At 38.6% G+C, this 16,949-nt stretch overlaps 1 protein-coding gene across 1 annotated transcript in view; it reads left to right on the top strand.

Annotated features, from left to right (window-relative positions):
• The window catches only part of TMEM221 (transmembrane protein 221), a 128,130-nt gene that overhangs the window by 61,983 nt on the left and 49,198 nt on the right, over window positions 1–16,949 (top strand). Inside the window, exon 2 of the mRNA XM_044053910.1 lies at window positions 12,120–12,205. Within this exon, the coding sequence (XP_043909845.1) occupies window positions 12,120–12,205 (86 nt within the window). The remainder of the gene's footprint in view (window positions 1–12,119; window positions 12,206–16,949) is intronic.

Below are 16,949 nucleotides of genomic sequence, written 5' to 3'. Positions count from 1 at the left end.
CTAAGTTTCCTGGTAATTTTCTTTATACTGGAAGATGTGACCTTCTCTTGAGCGCCCATCCTTCTTGTCTCTTTCATGCTATACACCCACTGCAAACGCCCTACCCCATTTTACCTCCACTAACACACTTTACCTTGCTTGTTCTTTACTGCAGTATAAATTTGTCTGTCTTCCCCTATAACTTCCAGTGCCGTCACTGTCTGTAACATATAAATAGTGACCTTTCCCATGACGAAACATAACAAAAATAATAAACTGCAGTACTTAGTATCTCTTTAGGCAGGCTTTTCTACTAACTACATCTGAATCTCGTTAACTCCCTGTTTTGAAACTCTTTCTGCTAACCCCCATATAATTACTACGACTCTGTAATATTGCACCTTCTGCTATTATTTGTTGCCTTGCACTTTCTCCTAACAGCTTTTCTAGTGACATTACATTTTTACTCTTTCTACCACATAAGACTTCTTAAATTGTTCACCTCTAAGTCTACAGGTACTTTTTCTCCTCTTCCATACGTCTTTGTCATTTCAGCTGGTCTATGCAGTTAACCCTGTGTACGTCCTGTCCTGAACACTTTTCCCAGCATCTTCCACTTCCTCTCTCCTTCCTTCTATTCACCATTTTGAAAATGTGATAATATAGTTGCCTCCTTTTAGTGGCCGTCTTCCAGTGTTTCTATGCATTAAGTTTGTAAGTGTCTGCCATTTCTCTACTTCCTTTGTGTAGTGTCTTTTTTCATTTTTTTTCTGTTCTGCGGCTGTGTTATGACATTCTCATGTTCAGACAACTGAATGACACTGTCGCACTTCTAGCAACACAGCATTTTACTTGTAACACACTTCTGCCTATTTGCATTCATCTAGTACTCCCCGTTTGATGTAACTCATGTAGATATACGATGGTTAGTGTTATGTTCTCTAATCTGAAGGCTTAATCCATTACAGATACAGTGTTAGTGGTAACGTTGTGGCAGTGTTCTGGAATTTGAGCATTTTGAGTGCTCCTTGAGTGTAACAGGCAAACACTTTGCTACTTAACCTACAAGAGCACACTAGACATATAAAATAATTTGGTATTTTCATGTTGTTAAGCTGATGTTGCTCGTTAATCTAAGCTTTTACTGAATATATAAGTATAACTGATCAATATTCTTGCCAACGTTCATATCTCTGCTATCTGAATATTCTGGTGTGAGACTATATATACCTTTTATTTGTAGAAAGAAGGACTGGTTGTCTCTATTGTTCTGTAACATATATATATATATATATATATATATATATATATATATATATATATATATATATATATATATAGTCATTCCCTAACTGATTATGTGGCAATTTTATTAATTCTAATGGCCTTCTTTTTACTCAATGCCAAATGTGAGCATGTGATAGTCTCACCACTGCCAACCAATATGAGATGTCCTCATGCTGGCCCAGTAATCAAGGTGTCTGAATCCTCACCACTGACACTGGAGAGGGATGTGCACTTGGAATATAAATGGATACACTCAGCATTAACACAAATGGACACACTCTGTATTTCCAGATGCAGACCTCTCTGCATCGAGCACAATTTCCCTTAAGAGCACATAGGGAACACACTCAGCCCGGGGTCTGGATTTCTCTATATCTGTCTCCCTTCAGGTCCCCAATAAAACTCCCCACTGGTACAGGTGTAGGGTTAGGTCCTCAGCTGAGTGTCCAAGCCAAGTCCTCCAGCACCCTCTCTGTAAACCCAGTGTTTTGTGTCCCTTGCCCAAGGAGCTGGTACACACACACTGAGAGATTTGATTCTATACACACACACACACACACACCATGGAAATCCTGGCACATATGTACCTGCCTTGCCCCTTCTGCCAAGAGTATAAGGCAATTTATCATTGCCACCAGACATTCCACGATCAGCTACTTTAAGGCCCTTAACAAAGGGTGTCCAATTATACTGTATAATATTAATACAAATGATAGTAGTTGACCAAGATAGGTAGGCGTTCAGGAGTGGCCCACACAGTGTCACCAAATAAATATAAGCACTATCAAAAGTTAAGTACTTTCTATAAGTTACAATAAAAGTTTTAAAAATAATTAATAAATAATAAAAGAGCATGACAATACTGAATATATATTCACAGTAGATCACAGAGTTCAAATCACAGGAGATACTGAATATAACATTGATGGACAGGTTCAGACAAATACAGAAAAACAATATATAAACTTGGCTTCACTATATTTTCCTGACTGAATCTAAAGAAATTACTGCTCCCTCCTAACTTACTTGGACAAGGCAAGATGAAATACATGAGCAGTCTTTCTAGTCAAGCTCCCAAACATAATACTCCCTCCTCAGAGACTACTCGCTGTAAAATATAATATCCAACATGGCTTGCAGAATTTCCTCAACTGGTCACCTGAGTCTAAGTTCTCACAGTAACCTCCTCTGAAGCTGAGACAGGAATTTAGCATAGACGGCTACGATGCACATATTAAATATTTATGGCAGTGCCTGGAGCTTCCCATCTTTTTTTACTGAGCTAATGAACAAAAGCTTCTTCCAGACCCAACATCTTTCACCATATTCAGCACTGTGGGGTACCATTTTAAACAGCTCATTTACATTTCCCTTATTTTTCTTAAAATAAGCCAGCTGGTTAACCTTTGCTGTTCTAGTATCATCTATTAAAACATATACATTTAATTCAGTTACAATAATAGACATACATTTACTTTCATTCCAGCAGAGTGCACTGTTGATACATTTTAACACAAGCAAACCTCACAAGTACATTTTCGGCACAAGTATCTGTACAAATCAGTTTGATATACAAATGAATTATAATTATTTACAACATTGCGGCTAGCTGTGTTGGCACAAGTCATACATCCACAAACCTGTTTCTCAAGGCATGGCTGGCAGTACCTCCTGTCGTCACACCAAGCATAACTAAGTTCTTCATTGTTTGTTGTAACTAACTCAGAACAAGATATTAAGTTCTGTTAGGAGCATTGTGTAGGCATTAATAGTACTTAAGGCAGATGCTTGACCTGTCACAGTTGCATTTAACAGTTTATGTAAATGACTCCTTGCTTGCAGCTAGATGGTTATTGCTCTGTTTTTTTAAATAATCATTAATGTATTCTTAATATGCAAATGTTAATGAGTTGAAAAGTATTAACCATCTTTTAAGTTTTCAGTGCCAAATGACCTCTGAGTTTACCTTTTGGCAGTTGAGCTTTAAATCCTGCAGATAGTATTTCAGAGTTTTGAGTCACCTAATACAACTGTTAATGCCTTTTTACCCTTTGTTCCTCAACTAATTGTATATCAACTGTAACTTAGTTTTACTCAACTCAGTTCTATGGTTAATCATCAAAGAAAACATTCTTTGAACAGCTTTCAATCAAATGCTAACCACCAAAATCTCTTTTTGTCATACAGGCATTCCATCTTAAATTAAATCATTGCGTAATTATAGTTGGCTAACATAAAGGAAGCATTACCACAGTAATGTAGCTATAAGGAAACCTGCCCTTTCTCCACTTTAGTGCAAACTCGGAGTTGGTATATATGATTAGCAGGGCTGTGGGGGGGTGCAGCCCCCCACATAACGAGTGTCTGGTGTTGAAGTAATGTTCACTAATTATATATATCAACTCCGAAGTCGCACTGTAGTGGGGAAGGGCAGGTTTACTTATATTTTTATACAGTGTGCACTTCATAAGGTGTTTTTTGAAATGTTATTTTTGTCTAGTTTTAGTTGCCAGCATCAACGGATGCTCGCGATGTTGGCCAGCTATAACAATGCAATGATTTAATTTACGATGTCATGCCTATGTGATGAAAAGTAGTGTTGATGATTAGAGTTTGATTAAAAGACATTTGTAGAATGTTTTCTTTGACGATTAACCACAGACCCATTTTACTGTCATATCACCCTTGCCTTTATCTAATTTGCATTTTTCCCTCTGTTTATTCCTATATTTAGCCAAACCCTCTTTGTCTTACTTTGACCATCTGTTTTCCTCTACTATTACACTGAACTGGTGTCACTCAAACCATCATTGTCCAGCAAACAACATCCAAGACTGAGGTTTACCCTAATAAGAACCACAAGAGAGGCCTATTAATAATGCATGTTATTTACTGTCATGTCTAACATAGCTATCCTATTCCCTTGTAATAAATAGGGCAGGGTCTTCTGTAGAAAACATATGCTACCACTAGAACAAACACGTTTCCTGGTAATTTTATTTATACTGGAAGACGTTGTCTTCTCTTGAGCTCCCATCCTTCTTGTCTATCCTGTGCTACATACCCACTGCAAAAGTCCTCCTTCATTTTACCTAAGTTACCATACTTTACCTTACTTGTTCTTTACTGCAGTATAAATCTGTCCGTCTTCCCCTATAATGTCCAATGCATTCACTGTCTGTAACATGCAAATAGTAACCTTTCTCTTACTGAAACATAACAAAAATAATAAACTGCATTACTTAGTATCTCTTTAGGCAGGCTTTTCTACTAACTACACCTGCACCTGGTTAACCCCCTGATTTGAATCTCTTTCTGCTAACCCCCAAATAATTACTACAACTCTAAGATTTCACCTTCTGCTATTGACAGTACATTTTTACTCAACACATAAGACTTCTTACCTTGCTCATCTCTAAGTCTACAGATAGTTTTTTGTCACCTTTCATACGTCTTTGCCATTTCAGCTGGTTACACCCTAGAACTCTTAGTACCCATAACCCTTGTCCAGACATCTCACCCTTAGAAACTGCTTCTAAATTTAACACCCACTTTACAGACTCAGTAGCCACCCTTACCCAAAATTCCCTACAGAATCCCGCCACCTCTAACTATGCCATTTTCAACTTAAAATTTGACAGTATCTCACATTCATGGATAAAAGAGTGCTTAAAAATGTATAAGATACACCCTGCACCAATCAATTACATTACAAGATAGTGGACTATGTACAATTTGGTTTAGAATGTCCATTGTACTTGTGAGAAAAACAGACAAATGTAGGTTTTGCAAAACAGAACTGCAAATAGCTGCACATCTTGTTGCTGGTTGTGATATACAAATGGCAGAAGGACTGTATATGGAAAGGCATAATAATGTGGCAAGACTGTTGCATTGGGGATTGTGCAAATATTATAATGCTGAAGTAGCTGAAAAACACTGTTAACATGAGCCACAAAGTATCATAGAAAATGATGAAGTTTATATGACATGGGATCATCTATTACCAACAGTTCAAAAAACTGATGAGAGAAAACCAGCTATAGTAGTCCAAAAAAGAAGACAAAAGTAGCATCGATCACTGAAATTGCTGCATCCACTGTCTACAGTGTCTTACATACAGAGAGACACAAAATCATAAAATACCAGGATTTGCCAACAGAAATGAAGGCAATGTGGAAGAAAAATATCCAGATAATTATAGTAGAAATAGGTTTTATAAAAAAGAATTTACAGTCATACTTAGATATGTTACCGATACATGTAACGCTTTAAGAATTGCAGAAGGAATCATTACTGGGCACACCGTGGGTGCTGCAAAGAGCACTGCTGGCTAACATCAAAGATTGAACCAATACTAATTTCATGAACTTTAATCATACTTTGACTTAGGAATGTGGTCCATTCCCGTCATGGTATTAGAAACCCAAAAGACTTGGAGAAATTAAAAAATAGAAAATAAGAAACAAATTTACATCATTCATCTTCATAAAGGCGGAACTCCAGTGAAATCAACTTCATACCAATTGCAATCTTGTCCCCTCTTTCCAAGATCTTAGAAAAATGTATTCATAAACAACTTTTACAATACTTATTCCAAGAAAATCTACTAACCTCTACCCAACAGAGTTTTTGCCTAGATCATAGCATAACACCTGCCCTTGTTGCCTTTTTAGACCACATCATTAAAGCCAGAGGTAACAGTAATTTTGCTTCTTCCCTCTTTTTAAATCTCTCCAAAGCCTTCGATACAGTCTCACGTACCAAACCACTCAAAAATGTATGCTTTAGGCTTTTCCAGTACAACAGTCACTTGGTTCATTAGCTACCTGTCTAACCGGCTACAATCAGTTAAATGGCTTTTTACTTACTCAGCTTTTCTCCGAGGTGTCCCACAAGGCTCAGTACTTGGCCCTCTCATTTTTAACATATTTATAAATGATCTACATCCATACTCCCAAACAAGCTACCCTTATACAACATGAAGACGACTCAACTGTCATTTGCTCATCTAATAGTCCTTCCCAGTTACAATCTATCATTCAGCAAGCTTTCACTCTATTGAAAACTGACTCAGTGACAATCAGCTTTTCCTAAATCCAAATAAAACAAAACTGCGCTTATTTCTCCCCAAATCCCAAACACACATAAAAGACATCTTCAAAATGTCCTCTCTCAACAATACTGAAACTGAAGTTGTACCTCTCACACAGTTACTTTGTGTCATGAAATTTGATATTCATATTCAAAAGTGCATAAAGAACAACACACCAAAAATGAGGCATGCTCTATAGATCAAAAAGATTCCTTACCAACTCATCAAGTTACTCTAGCCAATACACACCTCCTTCCTTTACTACTACATGCTTCACCCATTTTCACCAACATTCAGATCTCTGTAAGATCAAAACTTAAGATTTGCTATAACAAAGTAGCTAATTTTGCAGCCAGTCATACAACTCCCAACACTGCTCCTCCCCCCTCAGATATTTACGTGTTACCTCACTACCTCACGTTCTTAACCATTACCTCCCGAATTGCCCTCTTTGCTCATCTGAATAACACCTCCATGAAATCCACAAACAAAAAAAATCTGTTGGTCACTGCCAATATTCCTACTCAGTAGTCAAGGTCTGGAACAATATTCCTACAGGTATTAAAATAATGCCATGTAGTCAAGATATTCAATCTCTAAAGAGATTTCTCCTTAACTCCTGGCTCTGTGCATGTCTTACACCAGGCTGGCACTACCCGTTACTCCTTCCTTCTTATGCATGCTCTCCCCTCTCTTCCTTCCTTCTCCCTTCTCTCTCCCTTTGCTCTTCTTTTCCCCCTTTCCTTTCCTCCCTTCTCATTAGCCAAAGCACCAGTTACTCCTCTGATAGCTCCCTACTTTAATTCCATTTTCTAATCCTGCAAAATCTCTTTCCTTTCTCTCAGTCTTTTGCCCATATTTAAAATGCTTAACATCTTTACCATTGGTTATCGCTAGTAATTGTACTTCACTAGGTGTTCAATATCCTATGACTGTTGCTTAATATTCACTGTATGTTTTTCTGATCTGACTATTTATCCTGTATGTCGATTCTACTTTTTGTTACTGCACTTCATGTGATAATATTATGTAGTTTATTAATTGAACCAGGCCTCTGCTGAAAATGGGATTCATGCCCATTCAGACTTTACCAGTAAACAAATGCCAAGTAAATAAACACATAAAACATTGGTATCACCTTCCCTGTAGATAAGAAAAAGGACTCTGGCTTCATGCAGTCTTGTTACTCTGACTTCACTTCTAGAGTATAGGTAGAGTTTTTGCAGTGCCATATCAGATGCAGTAATTTTTCAGGGGTTTGAGGCAAGTCATTACATTCCCCCCACCAACTGCATTTTTTTTTCATTTTAGTAATCCCTAGGATATGACGCAGTTTAGAAAGCTCGTTAGGGTTTTAAGTGGTCATTACATGCACTAGAAAGGTTTTTAAGATTGGTCAGCCTGAGGCTGGTCAGCATTGTGGATACAAGCTCTTTAGTGATGACAGCTGCCTTTTGACCACAATATTCCAGGGCTGTTAGTTTATGCTTGCTTGCAGTTCTTGAAAATGACAGGTTTTGGAGACATCCTTGGAAAAAACCCAAATCTTTGGCCTGCTAGTTAGTATTACTATCAGTGAGTTACTAAGTCATTTAAATATATTAGCTTTATAAGTGCCACAAAGTGACTGTTAAAGTAACTTGAAGCTACATTAATATTTTCAGCTGCAAGTAAATCACATGCAGGCTCAGTATTAAAATTGAAATGATTTCTAGCAGACAGACACAAGGATACACTGAGATACATTGCACGTCTGCAGAAGCCTTGCATAGCTTACACTGCCTGGCAGTTGGTTTACAGGATTAAGGGGATGTTGACAAGCTGTTTCTTGTGGTCAAATGGTGCAAGGTTGCCTCCATTCCTTGAGTGACTTCTCAGCAAGTCACTTAATCAGACACTGCTCCCGGGCTGTGTGAGAAAAAGTTCCCTGGAGATCAGTGCTCTACCCCAGAAATAAAGTACAAATAAATAAACAAACAAACAAATAAATAAAAACCATCAGTAAGCAGTCACACAGCGTGATAGTCAAAAGTCAAATAAAATCATGCAGTGCTTATGGGCAGCTAGCTACACTTATATATAAACGAACCATGCAGAAGCTATGCACGTGGACCTAGCTATTATATGAAACTGTACAAGAGAACACAGCCATGCAGTGAAATATACTTCAAGAAATGCAAGACACATTCATCAAAGTGGCTGCATGCTTCACAGTGTGATAGTAAAAGAAAATATGAACTTAGGCCACTATATCTCCATGTAAAGCATAACACACATCATATGGGGCATGACACAAAAAGAAGATAAGGATGAGGTGGAGAATAAGCAGCTGGCATGTCATCTCCTCTTCTGGATCAGAGAGGGACATTACAGGAATCCATCTCCATGTGATGGATCAAAATTACTGGTGGTATGGGCCACACCCTACCCTGGTGGCCTGATGATAGGTTCCAGCCATTCAAGTGAATCTGCAATCCTCAGCAGAAGACTCTCCATCTGGGCCATATATCTGTCTAGCACTCTCTTCACCTCAGCCTATACCAACTGCAACTGGGTTACCTCGGCCAATTCAGGTGGGCTACCTGTCAGTGCTACATCCAGTCCCCCTTCCAGCAAGGCACTTGCAGCCTCATTACCTTCATATACCTCAACGACAACTTTAGCAGGGGCAGAATATGATGAAGGTGTCTGCAGTGCAAATCTATCATTGGGATCTGTCATGAGGAGGTGAAAGGGGCCATAACTGACTCTAGCCTGACACTGGAATGAATAATTTAACAGATCTGTCAGCACTTGTGAAGAGAAATTACCTTGGCAGGCCACAAGCCTCTCCCGATTCCCAAAGGTGGTGACAGAATTTGCATCATGCTCTGCTCATATTGAAAGAAAGGAAACATCTGAAAACCTTAATATCTGAAACTGAGATGCCAGAAGTACAGATACAGTCCCATCAACAATTACCAGCAGTTGCAGGACAGGCAATAGGCAAGTGTGTTCCCTGCCCATACATTAGGATAAATAACAGTACATGGCACAGTTGTCCATGGAAACATGCCAGGTAGTATACAGTTAATGTGACATGGTGCAGTATGACTCCACCCTCCCAAACAGGACCCTGCTGAAAGCCACCACAAAATGTTGTAGGAATTTCACATGCACTGCTAACACCATTACCTTTGACATGGAAGATACAGACAGCAGTTCTAGGAAGAACTTGACAGATGCTTGATAGTAGCAGCAGTGGTACCAAACCTAACATATGATAAATTAGAAAACAAAAAGCACTTACTGTACCACTGAAGATGCTCCTACCTAAATTCTGTCCCCATGCATGAGGATCCTTAGGGTTCTTGTGCCACAGGATATTAAAACAATGCCTGCACTTTTCCCCCATGCTGCTGATGCCCATGAGTGAGCACAACTCATTAGATAGGGCATACCAAGCATCCGCTTTTTAAATGTGCCATGACAGTGCCTCAGAAGGAATTATCTGAAATGACCATGAAAGTGATAGGGTATTCTCTTGTTCTCCTTCATTCAGTATTCAGGATATGTCCAGTGGACATTGTAAAAGCTGACATTTTTCAGAATCTCCTAAGAAAATGGTGTCACTTTTGAGTAACATGACTTCTTACCTCTGAATCATTCCTACGTGATTTCTGTAGTATGGTTCTATTCAGTTTAACATAATTTGAGTACCTGTGCAGGTCTCCAGCAAAAACTCCTGGTCATGCTGCACAATAGGTAAGCACAAGCAATAGGCTGTACCTTACACTGCAGGTGTGACGCAGAAAAATATAATCATTACACACATTCATGCCTCGACCTAATCTGCCTAGGTGGCATGCAAGCAGGTATAAACTTCAGTTGTCTTAGACTCTCACTAGAATCCTTTAGGCTAAGTTGCACAGATTTAGGTACCTATATTGCATACCTGGGCACCACTGTTAGGAGGAACAGCAGCATTCTTTGCTTCTATAAGCATTCTGAGGTGACACACTGTGTTTTGTCCATCTTCTTAAGGATATGTACCCTTGTACTGTCAGTTACACTACATAGGCTAACAGCAATGTGTGTGTCTACACATCTCACTTGTTTGTAGAAGGTACTAGCAACAAGGCAGTTACAGTATCAGGACAATAGTCTGTCACTATATATGCCTGCACTGATAATATAGTACTGTTATGTCAGTCTGCTGGACTTGAAACCTCATAATGAACAGTGAAACTATGACATCACCAACACTTACTTGGTTATACAACTTAACCTTGTACAGGTCTTGCTTTATTCTAACAGTTTCAGTGGCAGATTAAATCATATGTGAAGCAAAACTGTAAGCAGGTATCCAACAATTACATTGTTTCTTCCCATTTTCTAGAACTACTTGAACAATTGCAAAATGCATTTTTTTTCTCAGCTTTAAGAAGACAATAGAGTTTGTCACTTCAGTAAAATGCAGAAAAGTGTGGGAAATAAGAAAAAAAAATCAAGTGTCTTGCATTAGATCCCAAACACAGTTTATAAAAATCATAAGCAGACCATTTTCTCAGACTTTCAGAACTGAAGACGATATTCTGAATTCATTTTTTATAAAGTATGGGATGCTTCTGAAATCAGATAAAGCCATACAGATAAGGTTAAAGCCAACAAGCCAAGAGCAGCATATTAAGGGGAAGGAAGAGATTAAAGAAACCTGCAAGAGAGAGGTTGCAATAGTTTCATAGTATGCACCCATAAAGCCCAGACTGCAGATGGCAGGCGGTAATCAGTTACTGTTGAAAGATGGGTGGCAGTCATGACATCTGGTCATTTCACCCAGTTGGAATACAGAACATAGATGTAGCTACCCACCTATCTTCTTTTCATTGGGCCTTCTTAAAAGGTCACATGGAAAAATACTTTTTCACAGAATGTTTTAATTATGCAGCTAATTAAAACAATTTAGTTGTTGCAAAACAAATCCTACAAGACATATTTCACTGGAAAACAAGCTGAACATTTTACCTTGAGATCTGAGTTAGAACAGCTCATGTTAGAACAGTAAACATATAATTGTTTAGAACAATTTTATTTTAATAATGCATACCAGATTCCCTGTTTTAATACTGGATACGTAAAGGATATAAACATCTTCCTTTTGTCGAACAGTAGGTAAAAGAATTTAGTTCTCGTGCACCTAGGTTACTGTGTACTTGGGATGAGTTAAAGAAGAGAATAACACTGGTTAGCAGAGGTAAATATGCAGATGAAACAGAATCACTAATAAATGGCATGCTGTTTAGTAAGTGGATCTGGCACTGGTGATGGATATATACTCTTCTAACCTGGTGTTTTTAAAGTTGAAGAGCAGATGGAATATGATAAAGATGTGTGTGTTTTATGGCTTCCTAAAAAAACGGAAAGGGTGACATATTGCAAAAATAAAAAAAAAGTGTATAATGTTCCTACTGGCATCTTCATTGAGCAATTTTGTTGGCAAAGCAGCAGAGAGGGTAAGGATTAATGATTTCTGTTATCTCAACTATTGTCAGAAATGTAGTTTTTTTTTTTAGTTGATAGACAAAGCTGTGTGTACGTATATACACACACATGTGCTACCTTTTTGGAGTAAAGGACAGAAAGGCTACACCTGTGGAAACCTTTACTTTGGGATAGGATTATTGTGGACATTAGTGCAAAGACATGATCCATTACTGGATTTAAGACTATTTGAGCAATTATTTGATAATTATGTGCTTTTTTATTTCTGTGCTTTTAGAGGTGACTGGTTTTTGCTGGACAGTCGCGCAATTCGCCATGTTGCCATTGGGTTGTTCTGCTTAGGAGTGTCCGTATATTTAGCAGGTAAGAATTCATCTATAGCAGACCCCCAAACAAGCATAATTTAAAAGTAAAATTATTTTTATTATGATGCATGTCATTATATACCTTTTAAGGTGAATAAGAAGGTATTAATGTCATTAACGTTTAGCCATGGGTAGGTAAGCATTACTTTTATCATTTGCTGTTTTGTCTGAACTTAAAATATAATTCCTGTAAAACTGTGTTCTAATGTTGTCAACACTTCACTACATCAGAGCTTGGTTTGTTTTGTGTGCTGTAGTACAATTTGAAGTTGCATGAATTAAAGTAGAGGGAAAAGTTTAACTTCTGTTTTTTTTTTTTTTTACCCTTACGCAAAAATTCTCATTTTCTTTGATTCTGTGCAGATCAGTATAATGGGCAGAACCCCAAATAACTGCCCTGCAAAAATTACTGCTTTGTAGTGTTTTGCGATTTTTTTCTGCAAAACTTACTGCTTTGTGGTGTTTTGTGAATTTTTTTCTGTAATGTGAAGTGTTTGGATGGTGATTTTGTTTGGATGTACATACCTTACATTGTTTTGTGTTTTTTTCTTAATTCCTTTGCCCATTCCCACATCTCACCAGCTTCTTTCCTCATTTAATTGGTCTGATGAACCTATCTAAGCTTCGCTCTGTCTCTACCTGATCCACATCTAAGGCTGGTAAAGAGACTGAAGATGCTGGTGCAACATCATACTGTTGCCGAATAGTGTGCGGTAACAACCCTAGCAACACCCTTCAGCAGCTTTGTGATCCTTGTAATCACTGCCTTTTGGGGGGGGGGGGGGTGAAGGGGTCTATATTAAATCATCGAATGCTTAAAAAAAGCGAACGATGATTAATCAACCCCATGTAAACGAAAACTTACCATGTCGAAACCTCAGAACAGCTATTTTTTTCCAAGGGAAAAAAATCGTTGTTCCAAAAAAAAAAAAAACTTTAAAACATTACATAAAGTGGGGGCCTTTCCCCCCACATCCCCCTACTTAAATATACCAACTCTGAGATCGCACTACGGTGCCGAAAATGGCAAATTAATGGAAGCAGCTAAGCAAATTCTTTCCCAGGGAAAGAATTAGCTTAAAAGCCGCTTTGCTATTTTGCCTTTTCGTTCTTTTACGTTCGATCAAGTCGCATTCGACAGAATGTGTCTTCAATCACGTAACAGGAACCCAGGTGAACGCATGCTTGAATGTGCAACCTCCAAACCAAGTTGTTGCAGTGAGTCTAGGTAGCTTCTTTTCCCCTCAGGATGGGCAATCCTGCATCGGCCACTCATTCCCATCCTCCCCTGCTGGTATCTACAGTACTGGTGCCGCTAGTCGAATATGGATCATCTGGACTGTAGGAAGGGCTTTATCCCTCTGAGCCATGGGCCTCAATACAATATTTTGTGTCTTGACTAAGGAAGATGTGATATTTCATTACACAATGTCATGGCAAAGAGAGATGAGACATGTCATTAAACATCCCATAGACTATGGGAGATGTGATATTTTATTACCGATTTCTGTGGCTATTACTGCTGTACTTGAATTTTAAATTAGTAGACTGATTTGGAAAACATATTTAGTGTGCACAGCAGATACACAATCTACCTGTGATATGGTTTTACTAAAAGTTCCTGCTCATTACTGACAAGTACCATGGGACCTTTAGCATCTGCCTGAATTTACACAAATTTAATTACATGCAATCTTTTCGTGATTTCTCAGCCATGTGTGCTGTACCACACACACACACACACACACACACACACACACACACACACACACACACACACACTCTGTATTACACTGCCAATACTGGGACACAAAACAGAACACCTGGACTGATTTTCCTGGCCTTAAAGCAGGCTTGCTCTAGCCAGTAACACTACATTATTTAGGACCTAATGCAGATAAGTAACCTGAATCTTCTGAGGTGCAGCTCAACCACCTACATTCAGCTGAAGATGCTGTGGCCAAGGTGGCAACTACCTTCCTAACATCTGATGGCATTTTCCAATGTTGTATGATCTGCACTGGCATAAGAGAGTATCAACTTTCATGAACAGCTGGCTAATATATGAAACTTTGGAGCCCCCTGCAAGAAAAGACCCTCACCTACAAAGAACAGTCTTCTTACAAAGAGCTGCATAATTCATACATGAGAGATGATGGGGTACAACCCTAGGTAATCTCTGTCACATCTCAACCCCTTAGCCACTATGATATGCTTCTTGCTGCGAGAAGTATCCTTCAACATCAACAGCCATAATCTACACTCGGACACCAACAGGACATTAGCTATTCAAGTGTGGAGCTTAAAATGTGAAGTTCATTATATATTACTCTAAGGAGTTTTCTACCTCACTGAAACCCCATCCATCAAAGTCGACCTTCAAAACGTGTTTATTCAGTTATGCTTTAGAGACTCGGGGGGGGGGGGGGGGATTTTTACGTTGTTACAAATATTTATTATTTATTACTTAATATAATTATTCTAGTGAATGTTTAGAGCGCTTTTAAGACCACAAGTAACTTTGTCTATTTTGAAACTTTTAATGGCTTACCCTAATGCATTTTATAATTATATAGTGAGATGAGTAAGAAAAAAATAATTCTTTAAATGACATGCTGCAGGGATTGTACAACTCCCAAACACATTTAAACTTACATACTTATTGTGATTACACCAAACATTAAATGGAACATGCACACAATTTCAGGGCATTGTTCTATAATGTTCAGTGGCATTATTATAACTAAAGGTCAGATTCCAAAAGATCAGGGCAGCGCAGTGGGAAGCCTACACATAATGTACACACTTGTGTCAATCACTACCACAAGGCATACTCCTCCAGATTAAACGAGACAAGTGGGTGGAATCTACTGGATATGCAAAGTGATCAGTGCATTCTGAGCACAGATAATGCAATTCTGAAACAGTCTATGCTAATGAAGAACATTATCTGCTCTTGGCAGATTCTGAGAACTACCATGTCTAAATCAGGGGCTATTGGAAAAAAACATAATGCCCAAGCACCACATTGCAGACAGCAGCTGTCTGACAAATGGTATGCCTGCCCTGAGGGTAAGTAGCCAAAATTCTTAATACTAGTAAAAAGGCAAAGCACCATGTCAATATTATTTTTTTTTTTGGGGGGGGGCAGACTGAATGCTGTAATTAAATTAAAAGATGCTTCAACAAAGTATTAGTTTAAGGGTGTGCAGACTTATGCAACCAGCTTATTGTACGTTTTTTATTTTTTATATTTTCCCCTATCAGATTTGTTTTTCAATTGAATTGTACAGGTTATAGGTCACATTAAAGGTGGGAAAAATTTTGAAATGATTTATTGGGGTCTCATTTTTTATATCACAAAAACCTGCCATTTAAACAGGGGTGTGTAAACTTTTTATAGCCACTGTAATGGCCCAGAGAAGGGATGGCACCTGGTGGGACATCCTTATTGTATTAAACACCTTGTATACTGCTCTCTCATCTTCATAAATGTCAGGCATAGCACAGTGTCTACCCAGAATAAATAAACAAACACACAAACATCACGCCACACACCAGTACACCTTAAACTGGCATTCATGAAAACTGCACACCACAGGAACATTGTAGCAGCATGATTCTCATTACCCCACACGTGCTAGGCCACATACTTTTTCCTCTGGCATGTAATGCAGGTTGCAAGGTGGTAAGGTTTACAATCTTCTTGGAATCAGACAGCCATACTGAATTTGGTACTGATGAGAACCTGTAGCCATGTGTATATTAGGTAATCAGGGCAAACCTCACAAGCCGGGTGTAACATGCTATACAGACTATAAAGGTTTTGCAATCAGGTCTTAAGTATGCATTCTACTACCATAAGAAAAGATGCTTTCCCCCATGCTATGTGCTCATTTGTCTACAAAATAATGTCAAACACTGTTACAGTAATTATAGATATACTCAATAGAAAACACCAATGACTGCAAATGCACAGGAACGACCAAGCCACTGAAGATGCAAGAGCCAAAAGTCATGAAGTTCCGAATTTAGTGAACAAAAGTACTTAACCACATTTTTATTGTTCAATAAAGGTGACTTTTGGCTCTTACATCTTCAGTGGCTTGGTCGTTCCTGAGTATTTGCAATTATGGATATATGGCCAGATTCAATAACACCTACACTAAGAGTACACTAAGTGTACAAATCTGTATTCAAGAACATCCCTACCACATTTTTTGTGCTTTCTAGTCATTCAAACAGATTATACTAAGTGTACATATAGTCTACACTTTGTGCTAACCTTTATGAACCCCCCTCAATATTTAAAGCTGTATGAAAATCAGTAGGAAAACTAAAATTATGAGGAAAAAGGTGTGAGTTATGCTTGTGTTGTCTGTTCACTCTGTAGAGAGTACACTTAGTGTAGGCATTTAATGAATCCCAGGGATGTTGTTGTCTTTTGGCCTTTCCCGGTTAGGGGTCACCATAGCGGAACTCCGGTCCGCTAATGATTGGCAGTAGATTTTCATGAATGCCGAGGTGCCAGCTCGATGTTCAACCTTCAACGAAGGCACGCCCATTTACGCATGTCTTTCGAATGCCCACCCAACCGCGGGGAGGACATGCAGACTCCACACAGAAGGCACCCCCCGCGCTCCAACTGAGAATAGGACAGGAGAACCTCTTGCTGTGAGGCAACAACACGGCCACTGCACCACTGCATAAGTTCATTAATGAATCCCAGGGATACACTTTCA

Source organism: Protopterus annectens, chromosome 13.part0 (assembly GCF_019279795.1).
Source record: "Protopterus annectens isolate FY-2018-M chromosome 13.part0, PAN1.0, whole genome shotgun sequence".
NCBI lineage: Eukaryota > Metazoa > Chordata > Ceratodontiformes > Protopteridae > Protopterus > Protopterus annectens.
The sequence above is the reverse complement of the archived record's forward strand: the minus strand, read 5'-3'. Positions and strand labels throughout refer to the sequence as shown.